Below are 21,866 nucleotides of genomic sequence, written 5' to 3'. Positions count from 1 at the left end.
CCAACTAGACTGGCAAGTTCTTAAAAGGAGACAATAATGCATGTTTATTATTGCTTCCCCAGGGCTAAGTAGAATAGTAGGTACTCAGCAAATATTGGGTGAATTAATAGGCTGTTAGAAAGTGCATGCAAAGCGGCCAAAGAATTCTAGTATTTATCATTTTTTTTGTTACTATAGAGCATATACACACGTTTATGTACTCTAAGCTTGTATCCTACTTTATAAATGGTATACAACTCTTTACTTAGTAATTTTATTTACAACAAAAAAAATAACTACAGCACCAAGGGAAAAATGAAGCTGAGCTCTTCCATGATAGGTAGAAAATTTCAGATTAGATATTTAGCTGTGTTTGCTATGGTTATCGTTAACTTTTTAAATCAACAAGATTCAATAGATGTGTATGGCAAAAAGCAGATGTGACTAAAGATGTCAGACATAAAGTATAAATTCTTACATAATTCATTTATATTATTACCTGTTCATATTTTTCTACTAAGTGCTTGCTACTACTACTTTTGTTTCATTTAGTTTTTTTAGGAAAATGTATTAATTTAATTAATAGCAATATTATTTTTATATTTTGGTCAGATAACTCAGTTTCATCCATTTTTCATATTTCTTTTTCTACTTATGCTTTTAACATCCTCTGACTGTATTCTTCTTTTAAATCTTAACTAAGTCATGGATTAATTCCTTCCAAAACTCTGTAGTCTTTCGTTTTAATTCTATCCTTTTAAAATTATTTTTTAAATGGGTACATCTAATACTGAATGCCTGCTATACTAAACACCATGCCAAAATATTACTTTCCAGGTAAAGTCTAGGAAATAAAACTAATTTTAGGTACTTTAATGTTTCAATTTCATACAACCGGGCTTAAATTTTACGATAAAGAAGATTTTAAAACATTTGCCATAAAGGGCTGTTACCTTTAGTACTGAAGTCATAAACACAGACAGGCCCATTAGAATGAAAATCACTAGCCCCGTGACCCGCTGTTCACGAATTCCCAAAAACTTGGGTTGTTCCCCTGGAGCAGAACATTCAGATTCAAGTTTTAAGCTGTTGACGTGACTTATCGACAACACTGTTGCAGCCACAAACCATGGAAGTCCCATGACAGAGCACACTCCCAACATAACTCCGACCACGAACAAGTCAAGGTGATAGCCAGCTCCTTTCTGGAAAGTGAAATGGATACGAACATCTATAAGTCTACGTTTTTCTTTCAGGTTAAAATTCTATACTTCTCATAGAGAGAATAAATTCGTTTTCACTTGACATCTTTTCAAGTTCTAGTCACTACAACAACACCCCAAAGTCTTCAAAAAATTCCAATACTTTGAGACAAAATTTAACGTTACCTTCAATTTGTGCTCTTTTCTGTTTATGATTACAGCTGTAATTTGTTGATCCATAAAGATGAGAATGGTGCACAGCAGAGCCGGAACAGCAGCTATTAATAAGGTCCACCAAGGATTTTCTCCCAATGGGTTTATAATCCAGCCCCTATTTGGATCAGTAGGCTGTTAAAAATAAATAAATAAATTTAAAAAGAAAAAAGTTTCCTTCTTCTACTGCACAAAATTCCCACAGCATAGACTGTGTCTATTCCAAGAAAAGCCCAAGGGATCAGAAAGAACTAGATTAAATCTTGGTATGTACGGTGAATTATTTGCAAAGACAGCCACAAGGATTTTTCCCATCCCTAGACTCGGGCCCCCTCGTCCGACTCTTTCCATGCAGAGGTGGAGTCTATTTCCTCCCCTTGAATCTGGGCCGATCTTAGGGTTTACTTTAACCAACACAATAAGGCCAGCGTGACATTGGGTGGTGTTTTGAGTCTTGGTCTGAAAGGACCTTTGCAGCTTCTTTTCTAACCCTCTCGGATCCCTGAGATTAAGCTGAGTGCGCCTGGTTAAGCTTTCTTCAGGATACGACACGATGTAGTGAGAGAGGGACAGGAGGCAACCACCTCAGCTGTTTCAGCCGTCTGACGTCCCAGGCATGGGGAGGTCACTCTGCCCCTCATCAAGGCAACAGATTTCTGTGGCCATACAAAATATCACTAATAGGAGACCAGACCACTACCCAGTTACCTAATCCCGGTAGCACAGATTTACAAACAAATAAAGGGCGATTGCTTAAAGGCATTATGTTTTGGAAGATATGCAATGCAGGAACAGATGTGTCAAGCGGTGTCATTTCAACATGCTTCTATCTATCTCATAAAATGTAAAATCAATCTACCTACTAGATCAACTTCTAAACTAAACTGCTTTAGAGATCCTGCAGACTAGTGATCTTGGCACAGTCAGTACTAAGAATTGGGCCTCAGGACACTATTTTTCAAACCATCTACTGACAACAATCTGGCACTTTACCAGATGCTAACAATTTCAACTCTATAACATAAAATTTGTTGTATAGCAAAAAAATTTAAACGATCATAAGAGAGTTTAATATTCTTGAAGGATGTTGGACATATTAAAATCTACACATTTTCATTACCTAGACTTGATATTGAGTGTTTTTTCTTCTTGAAAACATTTGTCAACACAAAAAGGAAATTTAATATTTTCTAATTCAGGTATTCAAATGTTCCCACACTGCTATTTATTAAACTGCTTCATATTCAATACTGCACATGTGTAAAATATTTTATCTATACGTTTACATTCTTAAGAGTTCCTTAAACTGTTTCCCCAAGTGTATTTTATGCCCCTGGAAATCAGTCTGCTACTTGAAGGCTAGATCAATAAAAGAATAACAAGGGTATATTTAGGAATCTGAATCAGGAAATGAGGCTATCACTACAGGAAAATACATCAATATTTTGAAGCAATATTAATTTAGAGTTTCATTTATTCATAAGAATTGGTAAAAATAGAATGACTTTCATGTAGCCATCTCTTCCTGACCTAAAATCTTTAGTGGCTCAAAATCTATGCTTTTAAGCAAAGGTCTCCAAACTTTTTAAATTATACACTCTTACCAGCAAACATATAAAAAGTTTTTATAAATAATAGTGAGCATATATACCCAATGGCTCTACATTCATTTACCTGTTATGTTACTAATGTTTGGTTATCCATAGAGTGAAATTCATGTAGTAAATAGTATAAGGCTTAATTTTTCTTATTTTTAGATAAAGATATAAATTGAACTTCTAAATAATTTTGGTGGATCATTTTCTACTCATGCACTCTACTTTGGAAATCGCTGGTTTTAAAAATAATGTTATTTCTTTTTATCCCAGTGAAAGATAAAACAGACAAATTATCTTCATTATATTCCTTATTCCTAATCACCTTTAAACCTTCTGCTTCTGAAAGAAGTCATCTAATCTGCTAAATGTAAATGTAAGCAGTAACACAAATACTTGACGCTAAGAATAAATGCCAGAAATTATTCAAAAGCTGCCACCTCTAACTTAGACGGGAAAATATTTTTAGGTGCTATATTGTGTGCAGTATATTGTACACAAAAGAACTAGCGTTTGCTAATGAGAACAAAGGGTTCATGGATGTTCACAATGAGTGTCCTTTTTCTTATGGGAGAACATTTGATTCTCTCCTGTCAGATACACTATCCTTCTAGAAATTTAACAACAATGTCCTTGCTACTCAAAAATTCAAGTTTGATTTAGTTCTTTAAAAGAGAATAAAGAATGTTTCTTTTGCCTGGAAAGAACATCATGAACTCCAGCTATGAGAACAGGGTCAAATTTTTTCAATGTCTCTCAACTCTTCACCATGGATATTTTCATTCATTCTCCAGAATGGACTAGCTTTGATACCTACTTGCTTATTTCCTAAACGGGTCCACTTGCAGCTTTGCATCTTGTCATTCTATTTATATATGTGGGAAATAAAATGTTTCTTTTCAAGGATCAGCTTTTCAGAGAGACTATGCACAGTTTAAAAATAACTACCTACACAGTATAAAGTAGTATGGTATGCCTAAGTAACAAATAGCCAAGTATTTTAATCCTTACCTCGAATTTTTCAGGAACGTGAAGTTTAGGAGAAGGAACTCCTACAAGGTAGTCAATTAGGACCATTATTACTATTGTGAGAAATATAGCAAAGTCACTGATTGTCGATCGCACCTATGTTAAAAGAATTATGTTAATAGAAATACAGATATAGTATGTATCCTTTATAAATAATTCATATCTTTCAGATTAAAATATGCCAGTAAAAAGTGTGAAGGAGGTTTAATTAGTGACAATGTGTCAGTGAAATACATTTATATCTAATATTTTTTCCCAAATGATAGGAAACACATTTCACAACTAACCTACCATCTCTCAAAGTATTGTTGTTTTCCTACTGCTAGCTCAGATGCACAATATACATATTACTATGAATAATTTCTTTCAAACTATTTGATAAAAAGTACTAACCCTCAAACAATATATTACCAGAACTCCAAAATTATACCCCAATTACCTTAGTAGGAAAATAGCGCTTGGTCTTGAATTGTTTGAGGAATGAGGACAAAAAAAATGTTGTGAAAAACAAGATAACACACCAAAAGAGCACATCTGGAATATAAGGCCCATGATGACCACAAGCTGATCCTACAAATACACCATGAAAGGTTTTACATTCCTGGGAAAAAGAGAAAAAATAGAAAAAGGAGGGATTGAAGGGGATTCTCAGATATCCAATAAAGTATTAATAAATTTCAGACTCTAAGATGCTACTGATTGTAAGACACACCATCAATTTTATATATCATTCAGAAAGGAATAAAACACTTCCAACTCAACTTTAACTAACACACCATCAACTGTTAAGACACATTCTGAGTTCAAAGATGTTATGGTTTCACAATCAGGACATTAGCAGAACATTCGTGGTCTTCTAACTAAGCTGTTCATAGAGCAGATGAACCAAAAATCAGAAGGCAGGACAAGTGGATATGAGCTGTTGTAACTGTCAACTCTATGTGTAACCACAGTCCTAGTGTATACTTCCTTTGAATTTATGAATCTAAGTGGAATTAGAAAAAAAAGTATATTAACATATTTTTTAATAATTATATTTTGGAAGTCAAATATATTCTGTCTTTTCTTTCCTATACCAACTTCATTTGTTTCAGCCTATACTTTTTTAGGGCATGATACATAAAAATGTGGTAACTCCTACTTGGTCAACCTAACACTATGTTTTGAAAACATACTAGATGTAGTACATCAATCAAGAAGAAAATGTAGGTCTACTCAGAAAAAGCTAAAGAACTAGGTTAATAGTTGCAAAATCCTTTCGTTTATAATATACTCACAGAGACAGTGAGATTCCCCCAGGAAATATCATGTGCCGTTATATTCTTTTCCGTCCACACCTTCAGAGTTTCGTTGCTAGGGTTAGGAGGTTCAATACATACACATCTGAGAAATTAGAAAAGGGTGAAATTTTTAGGGTCCTGTATTTCATGTTTACATTTTATTAAACTGATCCCACAAAGTGGTAGCTTTTGACTTCCTAATTTTTCCATGTGGCAAAGCATGAATAAGGGGAAAATGAAAACACATCAGAAACAAAAGAATGGAATGAGGTTTGGCTTACATAAATAAAGCATAACTAGTACAAATAACAGTGAGATGTTACTTAATGAAACTAGTTAGACCTACTTCTTTGGGAGGGGGTACTAATTTCTTTAAAAATCTGAGAAACTTTTTAGCAAGTTTAGTCTCCACTAAATCTCATGTACTTAATACCCACACACACATCACACAGATTCTCAATAACAGTTATACTCCCATTAATTCCTTGTACTCTGGCAAGCCCTACCTACTCTTCCTTTATCGATCTTAAGGCTCATTCTTAAAGAAGTAAGTAACACAGTTTTCCATCAGGACAAGCTTAGAACAGTCATTAGAAGATCATAGTTTTAGTTCATATCCAGAACTAACTCACCCACCTAAAAGAAATGGTAGAAAACACACACACACACACACACACACACACACACAAGCAAAGAAATCGCTAGTGTGAATTTAAAACTTGAAAACACACAGGAATATTCCCAATTACATTATGAGCTCTTTGAGGAGAGGCAAGAGGCTGGAGTTTGTATTCAATCCAGGCTCTCTTATTTACTAGCTGTTTGACCCAAGACAAAGTTAATCTCCAAGAGCCTCAGTTTCTACATACATATGAATAGTTAAGGAACACTATGACACAAATTATGCAACATTCGTAGCACGTGCCCACAGAATGTTAGCTGAACAAATGATGTTCACGGTAATTACTCAGTTAACCAGAAGGAAGCATCACTCTAAAAACCATGCTTCAAAGAGGTCAAAGCAGCAGCAAAAGAAACAAAAAAAATAACATTAAAAAAATTAAATAGTTTAAGAGCAAAGAAGATAGCACACAATAGATTCGGCATCAAAGTGTCACCTAATATTTTCAAACAGGTCAATGTCTTAGAGCAAACATGTCAAACTCGCGGCCCACAAAGAATATTTTTTGCGGCCCAGCCAATGTAACAGCATGTGAGAAAAATTTTAATAAAAATTTCGTAACTTAATTTTTATAATATCCTGTTATACATAATTATTAACAACGAACTACAACGTTCACTAATGACTGATTACTATAATCGTGTTGCATTCATTTCCCTTATGCGCAGGTACACCATTCTCTCCACTAATACTAGCAGCGAATATTTTAGCAGCCAATTGCCGCGTCATTAGTCTTGGACTGACTTGTTTGGTGTGTGCAACAGGAATATTTCGCTTTCGGAGAACAAGAAAAATAGGTTTATTTGCATTACGCTTATTAATTTGTGCAGCTATTCAATGTCTGTTAAGTTAATGTTCAAGAAAAAATATTGTTATGAAAATGTTCTATTATTTTGTTAACGATTACTCATTTATTTCAGCCCTTTGTATTCAGCATATCTCTACTGAAATAAACCTACATTTCTATGAAAATTGAAGCTTTTGTTTTTTGCAGCCTACATAAACTTAAACCTTGTTTATTTGGCCCGGGTTAGCCTTTGAGCTTGACATGCTTGTCTTAAAGGAATTTTCATTCAAATTCTGACCATCAAAGTTGAGAGCTTGCACGGCAGGCAAGGGAAGGGGTACGGAGGAGACATATAAAAGGAATCAGAAGAGTACAGGGATTTGGGCCTTAGGAAGGTAGGAAGGAAGTTGTGTTCTTGTTGTTTGTTGATAACCACATTTCTCCATGTAAGTCCATCAAATGCAGAATCACATTTACAGAATAAAAATAAGTGAATCTGTTCAACTGGATTTATGTCCTCTGAGTGCTTTGGTAAAATCTCATCTGTAACAAACAAGTCAACCTTCACATGGCTAGTTGGGTAATTTCAGCTCGATACAGTGAGCATCACATCGCAAAAAAAAAAAAAAAAAAAAATCCATCCTTAGGTTCAGACATCTCTGCAAAAAAAATGCACTTTAATATTAGAGGGAATCAGAGACACTTACGAGTAGCTGGTCAGTTCATCTAAATTGTTGTGCATATTAAATGCATATATTTCTCCTAAATGAAAGAGCTTCTCCAAAGCCTCGTAGATGAATATGATGCAAATGAGAGCTGCAAAAGCCTCCTCTGTAAATCGAGTAATATAACACACAAGGCTGCTTGCATCTGTGGCAACCAAAACAATGCACAAGAAAGAAGTCCAGAGACCAATACTGGTTCTTAAAGACAAATAGGAAAGCTGGTAATCTCTGTTTAAAAAAGAAAAACGTGAACATGATCAACACATACTAATGGAACAGTATTTATACTTAAAATTGTCATCACAAGCAATAAGAACAGTAAAACAACATAAGAGTCATAAATCATAGAACAACAAAATAATGACTAAAGGAAGCTGTGTGTGTTTTTCTGCTTCAAAGGAAGACTAGCTTTTTATTAACATACTTAATGGTTATATTTTACTTACATAAAAGATTTATAGTGAAAATCTGCTAGGCAATAAACATTTCAAAAAAACAAAGACCTCACTTCAGAAGTCAGTTATGAGGAGTCAGCGACAGACAAGCTGTCTGTAGAACAACAAAACGTGACTCTCTCTGAAGACCCGGGTGCTTTTGTGTCAACATGGTGATCACACTGCTGCCCCACCATCACCACCACCATCTCCTCTACCACCAGTATCTACAGAAAAAGTGACTTCAATTTTTAATTCAATTTAATTGAGAAATTACTACAGGTAACTGCATCCTCTATTAGTCTATCTCATGTGCCAGATCAGGATCAGAATCAGTTTGTTCAGTGAAGAAAGAATCAGAGTAAGAGGAGTGAGAGGATCAAATATTTAATAGCATCAGGTTGCTCCAGGCTAAAATATTCAGTTGCATTTATCTCACAAAAGGAACAAGACTGGCAATATCGAATTCCAAGTCTACCAGACACAGTACCGGCCATGGTTCCCACACTGTCAGCCCTGCCAGTGAAAATGGGCATCTCCCTCAACTGTGCCAATTCCCTCTGTGGAATAGGCCCAAGGGATAAAGTCCGCTTGAGCCCTCAAGATCCACCGTCCTAAACTTCTTTTATAAGTCCAATATACCATCTAATAAACAATTCAGACTAACATGTTCTTACTGAGTTGAAATTCTCTAGCACAAAGAATTTTTGTTGCCCTTTAAGTGATTTGCTTATCAGTACTCAAATCCACTGTTTTTCCACTCAAAGTAACTGGGGTAGAGAGATGATGACAAGGGCCAGAGCAGGGTCAACCACACAGTAACACAAAAATATTAAAAATAGACATATTGATCAGATCTTCTTTTTCAGCTATATTAAATATATAATGTACTTTCAGCTAAAGTTAAAAACAATATAATATACAATTGTACACATACTCAAACACATGTGAGAAATAGGTAATTATTACGTACCTGCAGAATTTAAATAAAATTTTTTCAAACACTAAAACTGGACCTGTACTCCCCAATATTGTTAGAGGTTGCCCAGCAAACAACGAATAGGCAATCCCAGTTAATGATGCTCCAAAAAGAGACTCTATTGCACTCTGTTTAAGGAAAAAAGAAACGAATAAAAGCAACAATCATAAATATATCTCTAACATATGATAATACATATAAGACATCTAGAAAATAAAAAATATGAATCAAATAAAAATATAAAGCAAACACAACTTTGAATTTCAAATTTGTATTTTAAGTACAGAAAATGAAAAATACATTTTAAATACAAAGGGAAAATTGCTTTGGTTTTGCATATTAAAAGTGAACATTTGTGATCAACCTTAATTCAAAACTGTGAGAGTCAAGGAGGGAGGAATAAATGGAAGACATTTCTCAATTCTACCTACAGATGTCTTATTTTTAAGCCTGTGGTGAATACAAAGATATATATATATATTATTATTTTGAATATTTTTGTATGTCTGAAATAGTTCATTTTAAAAATAGAAAACATTAAATACTCGGTATCCTGTTAGGAAAAAGACTCCTTCAAACAGATAAGAAATTAACATGTGATACTATTGTTCTCCCATTGACTTCTAAAGATCAATTTTCACACATTCTGAAGAAATTAATCTAATATGATAGGCTTAAACAACAGATATCATAAAGGAAATGCTTAACATAAATAAAACAGATGGGAAAATCTCTTTATAAAACTGACAGCAATCATAAGTGAGAAAGTATCTTACTATTATTAAAGCTTGGTAACAGAAGATAAAATGAGAAAATGAAAAGACTCAGAAATTTTATATCAAAACTAGCAGCCAATTTTAGACCACTACCCACATTACATTCTACCTTTACGTTATTAAGTAGTAAGGGAGTTAGGCTCGGCCCCTAGACAAACGGAAGGGATCAGAAGGAAAGGATAGTTTACGATTCACAAAGATCAAGATGGACTGGAGTGCACTATCAAGACGGGAAAAGCCCATCAGTGGTAAGTAAAGACCAGGAAAAGCAGCTTGTGAGAAACAACCCCCTAGGAACCGGAGACAGCATGACATCAGGCCAAGAGCAGGGCTTGAGAACCAGATTCGAAGCGTTAAGACTGGTTCCTGCTAGGTGTTAAGCCATGGACACAACTAAAACTTTTTGTGCCCAACTTCTCCCGTTTTTGAATTAGGGGGGTGATTTTAGCCAGGAGAACTTTGGGAAACACCTAGCAAGCCTAGCATCCAGCATTGCAGAATGTACTTAACAAGTGGTAGCAATTCTCATTGCCAGCAGTAAACAGCACCTTCCAAAATTAAAATCACAAAATAATAATATGCGGTACAAGTATTATTTAACTCTTCGTAGAAAAACAAACTTGACTTTTGGCAAAATTTAAAAGTGTTCATATTAGGAATCTCGTTGTTAATTGTATAAAATGAATTTTTCTTGCCCATATATGCAGTTTGTCCTAGAAGACACTGCTAAGCCATTATAAAATCCTTAGTTAAAATAGAATATGCGTATTTACGTATTAAATGGTATCTAGAAATAGAAAAAAAAATTTGAGAAGCAAAGAGATGGCAAATAAAGAAATGCTAACAGGGACAGATAGGCACAAAATTACAGTGTCCTTCCCAACATGGTATTGAAAAAGCAAAGCGGCAACATGAAGACCTTCCTTTCACCACGCCCAATCCCTTATTGCCACATTTACCAGGTCCTTTACCCAGATCTATTTTTAAAACTATTTCTATGCTCATGCCCAAACTGAACCAGGTCTTGCCCTAAAGAAGTCACAGCCCTGCTACCTGCCATCCCCACCCCACATTCACAAGTTTCCGTTTTACCCACCCATAGCCCTACCCTTCTCTTCCCCGCACACCTCCCCACTGCCGTGACACTAAACACTCCCTTCTAGTCTGTCCTCTTCAAAAATCTGTTTTGGTTTTTGCAAAATTACTTCATCCTGAGCTCTTGACTGCGCCTGTATCTGATAGGCTGGGCCATTTTCCTCCTGTTCTCATCCCTCCTCCATTCCTCACCTGCTCTCCCTGTAAATTCCCTCCATCTATTCTCAGTTTCAAGCCCCACTTGTCCCAACTGCTCCCAATCTACTCATTCCTCCCTGATCACTACAAACTCTGGAACTCCTCCTCCTACCGTCTCCTTTTATTGTTGAAGTTCTCATAAAGCATCTGAAAACAAACACATTTCCAAACCACCTTCCTCCATAACCCACTCTGAGCTCTCCATTTCCATTATTTCAACTCCCACGGCTCTTCCTTGATCTGACACCTGCGTGGCCCAGCACCCAGGACATGGTAATATACTATCTAGTCTTTTCCCCCCTTAGGTTAGGATCATGGAGGGCAGAAGATGCATGCTTGTGTAACACTCATCTATATTCCTCCAGTGCCTAACGCACTATCACCAGCACATGGCATTAGATGGCAGGATGAGATGGGTAGGCAGAGAGAGACAGTCACAGTCCAAGAGCAAAGCAGTATTTCCGTGATGGAAACAGATGAGACACAATTCCATGGGGACCAGCAGAGTTACATGTACAATTAATGTCAGCACATGAAGCAACTTACAAAAAATTACATGCCTTTAATACAGTGATTACAGAGTAAGGGAATATTATCTAAGTAATTGAAAATAAACTGAGCTGAAAGGAAATTTCAATAGTCAGTTTTATCTCCTGTTCAGCTCATGAAATACTTTAATTAAAAAATATCACTACTTAGCTTTGACTATTTCTTAACCTTTTATTTGTAAAAAAAAAAAAAATACAAAATAAAGTCCATTTTCTCCCCAAGAGTAAATATAATTAAATAAAATACACTTAAGAATTACAAATCATCTCATTTAAAAGCCATTAAAATATATATAAACAAAAACTTGTCTTCAAGATTTTACAAAGCACTATTCAGTTATACTCCCACGGCCCCTAATACAATATTACCAAGATCAAAACAAAAACGAAAGAACAAAAAAAACATAAAAACTTTCATTTGAGTCAACAACAAAAAGCATAAAAACTTTCATTTCAGTCATGTCAAATTACAGATGCAGGTTTCAGTTATACTTTCCAATGACAAGCTTTGACTACTTTCACACAAATTTAGTTAACAGCAAAATTAAAGCAAGCACCACTTCAAAAATCCATCATTTGTCCACAATTATGTTCTCTTCTTCCAAACAGTCTAGTCCGGACCTACCCGCCAGGGTTGATGAGTAAATATCACTCACATGGCTGTACCTAATCCTATGATGCCTTACAGGATGTGACGTAGCCCCAGTGGTAAAATCCTCCACCCACAACCCACCCGGACTAGGTTCAAGCAGACTCCCCCCACCAGACCAGACCCTTCTCCCCCAGACAGACAACAAAGCCTTTTACTCAATTTATAAAACCATTCATCCAGCAAACCAGGATAAACATTTCTTCTTCTTTTTCTTCTTCTTTTAATTTTATTTTTATTTTTTACCTCAACTGTGCATCTTCTCCTGTTCATATGGCTTCCCCATGTTTTCCATAGCAATTACCTTTGGGGGAAGTCTGCTTTTGGACAGGTTAATCATGCTGTGGGTAGACTCTTCGGATAAAAGTAGGAATAGTGAGACAAATGCACACAGACACTTGCCTCTGAAGAGCTAAGAGCCTGGCCACTACCAATCTTTGTACTCACTATTCTGCCTTCTGTAGCTTCTCCAAGCAGCCCTCCAAAAGTGATTACAGGAGACATACAGGCACAGTATAGGAAAAGAATCGAGGCCAGGCACTGCAGACTTAATGCATCCTTGAAGTCACTCAAGAAAAAAGGTGCTTTCCTTTTGATGTCAAGTATCAAACCACCAAAAAGCCTAAATAGGTGAGATGAAACTCGTCAAACTGTACACTAGAGGATTCTAGCTATTGCAATCTAAAACTATGGGCTACATAAAACTGCTGGTGTCTAGTGTTTTGTCAACAAAAATTAATAACCTATTTAAATCATGGTATAAATTACAGAAGATATACTCATTTAATCTAACCCACTGGTAGAGGAAAGGTCGATCTCATTAAGTTAAGAGACATAAACATCTATATTTCATGGACTACATACTGAAAAAACTGCAGGCAAATGATTTTATATGAGTAAATGTAATTTCAGACACAAATGGGCAAGAAAATGTACAATAAAAGTAAATAAAACCTAACCACCCATTCATGAAAATATGCATAAGCAATTCTAATAATTATTATCTACACTATAAATCTTAAAGGCAAGTGTCAGAAATTGCAGGAAGGCAATTATAACGTAAATTATAAGCCCCCAAAATACCCTTTAATATAAATAGAGTATGCTGTGCATAGGTCCACTCAGTTGTAAATTAAATAATTTCAATTACTTTTTAAATTAGCACTTTAATAGTATAAATATTTCTGGTCCAGGAAAAAAAGCCTAAAAAGTACTTCAGTGTATGCAATTTACTTTATTTGTAGTCAAACTAGTGCACATATTACTAGAAAGTTTTAATAAATATAAAAATCTATATTTGCACATCAAAGCAGTGTGTGTCATTTCAACGTGTGAGGTTTTTTTTAAGTCTAACTTTTGGATACAGTTAACTTGAAAACATTCCACTAAAATATAAGCTCTGTGAGGAGCAGACTTTTTCTTATTTAGTGTCATCATCTTGTCTCTAAGAACACTGCCTGGGACATAGTAAGTATTCAATAAATACTTGCGACAAATCGATAATTCAAAAACGTCTTGTGACTCAAAATATATATAATCATTCAAATCCCTACTGTAAAAACACTCCAAAAAAATTAATCTTATGCTTTCAAATGCTTTGGATGTTTCAAGCTTTACCCTTCTAGCTTTTTTTTTTTTAAGTTAATAGTGAAATAGATCCTAAACACACACTGACAAGTGGAAGAAGTTACCCTATAGATAATCTGACAGCAAGGGGAATTAACTTGCAATAATAAAGGTGCCAATGATAATCTAAAAATAAAATCACACCATCAAATCAATAATTGATTATTTAACAGCTTATATAAAGCTTTCAGATGAGTGACCATGAGATCAATGGGGGCCTTAGCACTTCTCAGTGACTAATCCTATCTCAATTTTTTTTCTTTATTGATTAAGGTGTTACATATGTGTCAATCCTATCTCAATTTGAAGTTTGAGGAAATAATAATAACAATAGCTAGTATCAGACCAACACCTCTTGCATGGGGACAATCTTATACCCTATTATATTCACAGAGACTAATATATTAGTCAATGGATTAATTGTGAGTTTAAGCTTCTCTAAAGTTTATATTTAGTATACCATGTTTTTTTTTTCTATGTAGTATTATTTAGGCATGTCATTACTATCCCTAATAGTGTATAAGATATCCTGCTTTTTAAATAAATATTCAAGATTCAATATTTACTTCTACAGAGACCATCAGTGGACAAAAGGTTATCAATATCCCATGCTTTTCTACATAAAAAGTGAAACAACATTTCTCTACTTCTACAAAATATTTTAAGGCAATGTTTACACCTGGCAATATATTCTTTATTCCCCCAAAATGAACAACTTCAACAATTTTTCTAACTAGGTTTCCAGAGATCAATACCATGGATTAATTATACTTGTCTAATTTTACATTATCGTATGATATAATGCCCTTTTAAGAGAATTAAGTCTATGCACACACACAAAAAAATTTGGTTGTAATTCCTTTCTGTTTCCATAATTCTCCAATTTCATAAGGAGAATTATAATAGAACTCCACACTTTCTTTAAAAACCTTTTTGTAAATTAACCTACTATATATAACTGTACAACATTCTTAACATGGTGCATATTTTCATTATAAATGAAAGCTTGGTATACAGAACCCAAGTATATACTAGTAAAATTATCTTTAAATATATATTAATTTCCTTCAACATCACATACCTATACAATAAGGCATTTTTTAATATAAAAAAATACCATGTAAGGTTAGGTTCAAATATTTGCAAAGAAAAAGACTTTTTGTGCCTTTTTCATCAATTCAAACCCTAGTCTCCAAAGACACCCACATTGTATCAGTATTTGTACCCACCGTCCAGTTCTCTGTAGCTCAGGCCCAGCATGGTCAGCAGCCTCTTTATGAGTTTCACCCGAGCTGGGGGCAGATCCATTGGGAAATACAGGAATCTTTCTCTTTTCCTGCATTTCACACACAAAAAAACACACTTTCAGAATGTTTTTTTAGGAAGGCTGAGATGGCTTCTTCAATTCAGAAGGAGCATGAGATCTCTTACTGGATATATATACACGTGTGTGTGTGCATGCGCGCGTGCTGTGCTCCTAGAAAAAAAATGCTTTCTAACATCAGCTTCTACTTTAAATAAGCTCTACTTTAAAACAGAAGCCAATATTTGTCTATTAATATTTCTAAATTCAAGCTCAGCTTGCTCCATTTTATACTCTATCAAATACACTATAAAACACATTCACACACACCGTTTCAAATTACTATTCAGCAACAGGAACATAAATAGCCAATAAAAGCATTGCTCTTACCAGAATTTTTAAAATACTGCTCATGTTAACTACTAAAAATGTACTTAACATTAAGAGAAATGTACATGCAAGTTTTCTTTTACTAAGATACTTCCCTTAAGATATAAAAAGCACAAAGGTTATTAAAAGCATAAAAAATCAATATCCCATTATATTTTATTACAAATTCAAGAGTACTATTCTCACTTGAAAAGAAAGGGGTGAGTTTTTTTGTTTGTTTGGTTTTGGGCAGCCGCCTCTTCCGGGAGGGGCTGGGGCGGGCCGCCTGAGGATTGGCCGCCGGGCTCTAAAGAGTGAGTTTTTAATTGGTTACTTGGACCTAAAAGAACGAGAAAGAATTAGAGAAAAAGAAGGAAAAAGAGCAGGAGGAGGAAGAGGGAGGGAAGTAGAAGGAGCAGGGGGGAGAGAGAAGGAGAGAAAGGTGGGGTGGGTGGGGTCATCCCAGGAGATCCCCTGGTTCAAAGACTCTAGATGACTTAAAACTACCTGGTTTATATGTTCAATATGTATAGAGTACAAAGACATATCTATAATCATAAAATTACCACTTGAAAATATCAAAAGAAAAATCTAAATTACATCTTAGTTCAAGGAAGAAAACAAAATTATGGAATTTCTGGAAAACAAACAATTTTATTTTATTAAGAAAAATGAATTAAGCATCTATGCTCAGGAAATGTTAAAACAAAAAAAAAGAAAATCTTTCCTGAAAGAAATAAAACAACTAAAAAGCAGAAATTGAGTTAGAAAAACAAAATACATTAAAAAAAACTAAAATTATATTTTTTAAGCTGCTCTATTTAAAAAATATGATAAACCATTAGCCAATCACAACAAGGAGGCAACTTCACAAACTGAGGGGAATTATTTATATATATATATACATATCTATAAAGAAAGACAGAGACTATACTGTACAACCCTATACAAACACATTTGAAACCTTGATGAAATAAAGGAAAACACAATAAATAAACTAGGAAAACACAACTTCCCAACTGACACCAGGAAAGAGGGAAATCATTACAATAATTTACTAAAACTGCCCTTAGAAAAAATAGAAAGCTTACACAAACCAATTTCCACAGAATAAGCAAGTTGTTGAAGCCTAACATATAACAAAATATTCAGGCTCAGAAAACTTTACAAAAGAATTCTTCCAACTTTTAGAACCGAATTATTCCAAGCCATTTTAAAGTTTTAAGAACACAGAAAAAGGAAAACTTAAAAAGTTTTTATAAAACAAGTATAATGGTAATACCAAAACACAAAGATTGCACAAAAATCTATGGACCAATCTACTTAAGAGATTCTGCTAATCACCTACTAAAATTATAACTCCCATGCGAGTCAGCAATCCTATTTCTGAAAATTTATCCTACAGCTCTATCTGCATAAGACTAATATGGCATATCACTACCATGATGTGGTTTGTACTAAAAGACCAAAGATATCCTAAGCCGAGGGATAGGATAAACTATGATATATCCAATAAACAGGATACAACAAAACGTTGAGAAAAGAACAGGGAATATTTCTAATGATCAGATAACCAAAATATGTTGTTATATAAAAAGAAGCAAGGTGCCAAACAATACACATAGTATATTAACTTTTGGTAGAAAGAGAAGAAAATAAAACTGTAGGTTCATATTTCTTTGTACTGAATAAAAACTAGAAGGATAAATAAAAACCTAGTAACAAATGGTGGCCCACAGAAGGTGGTACAGAGATGAGAACATCAAGGGGACATATTGGGGTATAACTTCTCTGAGTGTTATATGCAGTTTTGATTTTTAAAAATGTATAAAGTAGCCCTGGTTGGTTTGGCTCAGTGGAGAGAGCATTGGCCTGCGGACTGAAGGATCCCGAATTTAATTCTGGTCAAGGGCACATGCCTGGCTTGCGAGTTTGATCCCCAGTAGGAGGCGTGCAGGAGGCAGCTGATGATTCTCATCATTGATGTTTCTCTCTCTCTCTCCCTCTCCCTTTCTCTCTGAAGTCAATAAAAAATTTCTTATCAATGTATAAAGTATTTTTTTAATGTTGTAAACATACCTCAAATACTGTATGGACTCTTACCTGAGAAGGAACACTTTTTGGTGGCTCTATGCGTATAGAAGGATCCCACTCTCCTGGAGGTAGGACAGTTACTTGATCTAAAAACTCATCAATTCCAGATAAGAGGTCATTTCTGTCTTTTGCTTTATAAGCTACATCATGAAAAATCTAAAGGAGGGGGAAAAACACTGAGTAAAAGAATTTTAAAGTTGAAAGAAAGTTCTATACAAAGTAAATCCACTTCAGATAACATGAATAAGTATACAATAAAGATAATTACCTAACCTCTTATCCCACCCTGGGTAATAACTATAAAAAATAACCCATTATTAGTATTATCAGGTGAATTACCAGTATCAATAAAACAAAATAAAATAGTGATGTGTTAAGGCAAAATAATTTTTAAAAAGATAAATTTTTACATGGGAAATACTCAGCAATTCATTACTGAATAAAATACTGCAGCCTGTCTTTCCACTTCTAGGGTGTTAAATGTCATTTATCCTAAACCAATAATCATGGATGTACAATCAGCTTTACTTAAACACTTAATTTATTTGATCGCTTATATTTACTTGGGTGCCTACTATTTGCCAGGCACAATTCTAAACACTTGGAGAGTGCAATGGAGAGAGATAAGGCAAGGTCCCTGTACTCGAGAGCCCTAGGGAGCAAGAGAGTGAAAGAAGTTAATTACATAAATACATAATTGCAGGTAAAAAATGAATGCTGTGATAAAAATAAAATAGGTGAATGAAAGTCTTACAGGAGGTAACACTGTAGGAGAAATGTGAATAAAAGGAGGGACAAACCCATGCAGAGGGAAGAGATGGTAGAAGAGAACTCAGGCAAAGGGAATAACCATTGTAAAGGACCAGAGGCAGAAAAGAACATAACACATCTGAGGAACAAAAGGGAAACTAATGTGGCCAGGGCAAAATGGGGGAGGATATGAGTTTCAAGAAGTATGCTGAGGCCAGATCAGACAGACCCTATTCAGACAATGGCCAAGATTTTAGGTTTAAACATAAGTATATTACAAGATGGCATTGACATATACAGATCAAGATAATGATATATTGAAATCTGCATGTAATTGGTAGTGTGGAGGAGACTATGCTAAGATTTGGGAAGTCCACTTTAATCACCAAAGAGAAGAAGGTAGAGTGTAAACCAGAGAAGTGGCGGTGGAGGTGGCAGGTTAGATGCTAAAGATATTAAGGAGGTAAAATCAACAGAATCTGGTGACCAACTGTTTGAGGCAGGACAGACAAAGGAGGCCAGGTTCAGGTATTTGGGGTTTCAGATACCTTAGGGGCACACAGCAGAGATGGCTAGAGCCTCTCCAAAAGAGAGAGAAGTCCTGATCAATACAGGTCATGGTCAAAGGTGAAGTTCACAAATGGAAGAAAGAAACTAGAGGAAAAAAAGGGGGGGAAAGAGAAAAAGACAAAGCCCTGAGGAAACCCAAAAGAAATTATATCCTAAAATCCAGGATGAAGATATTTCTAGAAGGTGATCAATAATTTCAAATGTAGGGGAGAAAATAAAAAAATATCCACTAATCCTGACAGAATCGTCCTGAAGACCGTAACAAAGGCAAAACAGCTGAAGAGAGTGAATATGAGATATACCTGAAACCTATATAATTTTATTAATCAATATCACCCCAATAAATTCAATTAACAAAAAGAGTGAATATGAGATAAAATATTACATACAGCGAGGTCAATTTTTAAGCATCACTATAAAAGAGAACTATAATATTATATGCTTCATAATTGGTGTCCAAAAGGATTTGAAATTCCACTTCAAAAGGGACTTTATATAGTATACGCTTCATAATCAGTGTCCATTTCAAAGGGTATGTAATTACCTCATCCGTCATAAGAGTGGCTATTGATCTTCCAATTTCATGGTACTGTGGTGCCTTGCCTGCTGGACCCAGTAACAAAAACAAAAACCTAAGAAAACATTAAAATACACACATTTAAACATAAACAACATACACACATAAATCTCAGCAATCATAAAAAAATCACTGAAATACCAACACAAAAACCCTGATCATCTGCTCACCCCAATCACTGAAAAAGTTGGCAACTCTACTCAGACTAAAGCAGATCACAGAACTAAGAAAGGCATTCATAATTAACTTCCTACTAAGTTATCACTTCCCATCTTTCTTGGGGTAAGACAGTAATTCAGAAATTGAGTGTTTTACATCTTCTATATCCTTTTGCATTTGAGTAAACAATTTTTTCTGGTCTGTTTGACAATAAATAAATAAATTAGTGAATACCAATTCCATTGAAGTACTTAAAAGGTTTGCCTAGTAAAATAATTAAAGAGTATACACAGAAAAATCCACAAATCCTCAAAATATAATCTGAATTAAGACTAATATTAGTATAGTAGTGAAAAAGGAACTAATTCTTTTGGAAGGAAAATGAATTTTTATCTACAGCTCCAAATTTATCACCAAACCAACTATTACTTGATTATTTTATTTATTTATAGTGACTAAATAAAAAGTAATTAACTTCCTATTTAATTATGTCCTTATTAATGACAGTAAAATGTTAATATTTATACTTATCCAAACTAGAAGTATTCATCTTCCTATTTTATGAAAATGTAAATATGAATCTATAGAATTATTTTTCTCATTTATCTTAATACTACACCATTAATGCACCTCAGTAAAGCATATTAAAAATAGGCATGTACATTTCAATCAAGTTGCAATTAATTCCTCAGATTTACTATTATAAAAATAATTTTTAAATATTTTTAAATTATTCTCATTTGGAATTAAGTTTATACAGTCAATAGCTAAGGAACTGATTACTCTTTATAGCACAACTTGGTAATTATTCTTATGGATATTACCCCTATTTTCATTTTTACTCATAATGTATTTTGAACAGAAGATTTTGGTCAGGTCAGAACAAAGCTCTTTGCCTAATTCAGGGGCATTATCAATTTAATCAACTATAAGGTATTATTATCCTCATTTTACAAATGAAGCTTAGAAAATTTACGTCAGGCCTGACCCTCCCACAAGTGGAAATGCAAAAATTCAACTCCATTTTCTCTGACTCCAGTGCCTGCACAGATCATATATCTAAAATGTACCACTTTTTAAACCAAAACTCCTGAGATGACAAAATTCTTATAAAGGTATCCATGAAACATGTTTTCATGCTGCAATTATTTTTTTTAATTTATCTTTATTGTTGAAAGTATTATAGATATTCTCTTTCCCCCTACCCCTTTGTTTTTTTAGTTTTAGGAAGAGAGATTGGCCTTGGCTGGTGTGGCTCAGTTGATTGGACTGTCATCCTATACACCAAAAAGTTGTAGATTCCATTCCTGGTCAGGGTACATACCCAGTTTTGAGGTTCGATCCCCAGTTCTGGCAACCGATCAATGTTTCTCTCTCTCCCCCTCTCTCCAATGCTCCCTTCCTTCCTCTTTCTAAAGTTAATAAAAATAAGTTATTCAAAAATAAAAAGAGAGATCATACTTTTATCCCCTAGTAGTCAAAGCCTTTGGAACAATGGCAACATTAATAATTAAAATGATATTTTACTACATACATAATGGAACATGTTCCTTCAGTATGAAAAAACTTAGATTTTGGACACGCTGAGAGCGCGTTCGTTGGAACGAACTCTTTACCTGGTCGGAACAGGGACTTCAGTCAGCCCTGAGAGGAGAACAGCGGGAGCCAGTCTCACAAACGCAATTATCGGTCTTTCCAAAAAGTCTACTTCTCCCACCAGAACATTGGATGCCTCAGCTCCCGAAGGAATTTTCCTCATGAAATTCATATCAACCTATTGACAAATAAATAATCATTTAAAATAAAATTTACATGGTGTTTATAAGACTATTTAGAGGGAAACGGGAAAGAAAATATGCCTTCAAGACTAAACTGGTGATCTAAAGAAGATATAAATCCCAAAATTCTCACAAAGGATGGAGAGTAGACAAATACAAAAAAGGCAAGCAAAATGCATCTAGGAAAAAATACTCCCAATTGCTTCAACTATTATAATCTTTACTATTTCAGAGATCTAAATTATCAAACATGGAAACAAGAAAAAAAATTTTCAATGAACACAGCACTATTCATTAAAAATTATTTAAAGACAAAAGTATAGTTCACAAACTAGCAATAGTTCATGAAATTATACACAGTGCTAAAAAATATTCACTTCATGATAATCTATTACTCCATCTTAGAAATGAGTTAGTCCCTTTGTCTTTTTTATAAGTCCTATTTTAAAGAACTCTGGGCATTCCCCAG

General features: G+C 34.5%; 1 protein-coding gene across 4 annotated transcripts in view; it reads right to left on the bottom strand.

The window, feature by feature from the left end:
• Positions 1–21,866, bottom strand: part of SLC4A7 (solute carrier family 4, sodium bicarbonate cotransporter, member 7) — a 75,372-nt gene that overhangs the window by 16,140 nt on the left and 37,366 nt on the right. For all 4 annotated transcript variants that reach the window (XM_015562088.1, XM_015562092.1, XM_015562094.1 and 1 more), the window contains 12 exons: positions 21,236–21,393; positions 19,428–19,515; positions 17,573–17,719; positions 15,027–15,133; positions 12,619–12,793; positions 8,900–9,033; positions 7,475–7,720; positions 5,296–5,401; positions 4,458–4,619; positions 4,001–4,114; positions 1,368–1,529; positions 933–1,184 (listed from right to left, as the gene is read on the bottom strand). In XM_015562088.1, coding sequence (XP_015417574.1) covers positions 933–1,184; positions 1,368–1,529; positions 4,001–4,114; positions 4,458–4,619; positions 5,296–5,401; positions 7,475–7,720; positions 8,900–9,033; positions 12,619–12,793; positions 15,027–15,133; positions 17,573–17,719; positions 19,428–19,515; positions 21,236–21,393 — 1,851 coding nt within the window. The remainder of the gene's footprint in view (positions 1–932; positions 1,185–1,367; positions 1,530–4,000; positions 4,115–4,457; positions 4,620–5,295; positions 5,402–7,474; positions 7,721–8,899; positions 9,034–12,618; positions 12,794–15,026; positions 15,134–17,572; positions 17,720–19,427; positions 19,516–21,235; positions 21,394–21,866) is intronic.

Source organism: Myotis davidii, unplaced genomic scaffold (genome assembly GCF_000327345.1).
Source record: "Myotis davidii unplaced genomic scaffold, ASM32734v1 scaffold1910, whole genome shotgun sequence".
Classification (NCBI taxonomy): Eukaryota; Metazoa; Chordata; class Mammalia; order Chiroptera; family Vespertilionidae; genus Myotis; species Myotis davidii.
Note: the sequence above shows the minus strand (reverse complement) of the source record. Positions and strands in the feature narration are given on the sequence as shown.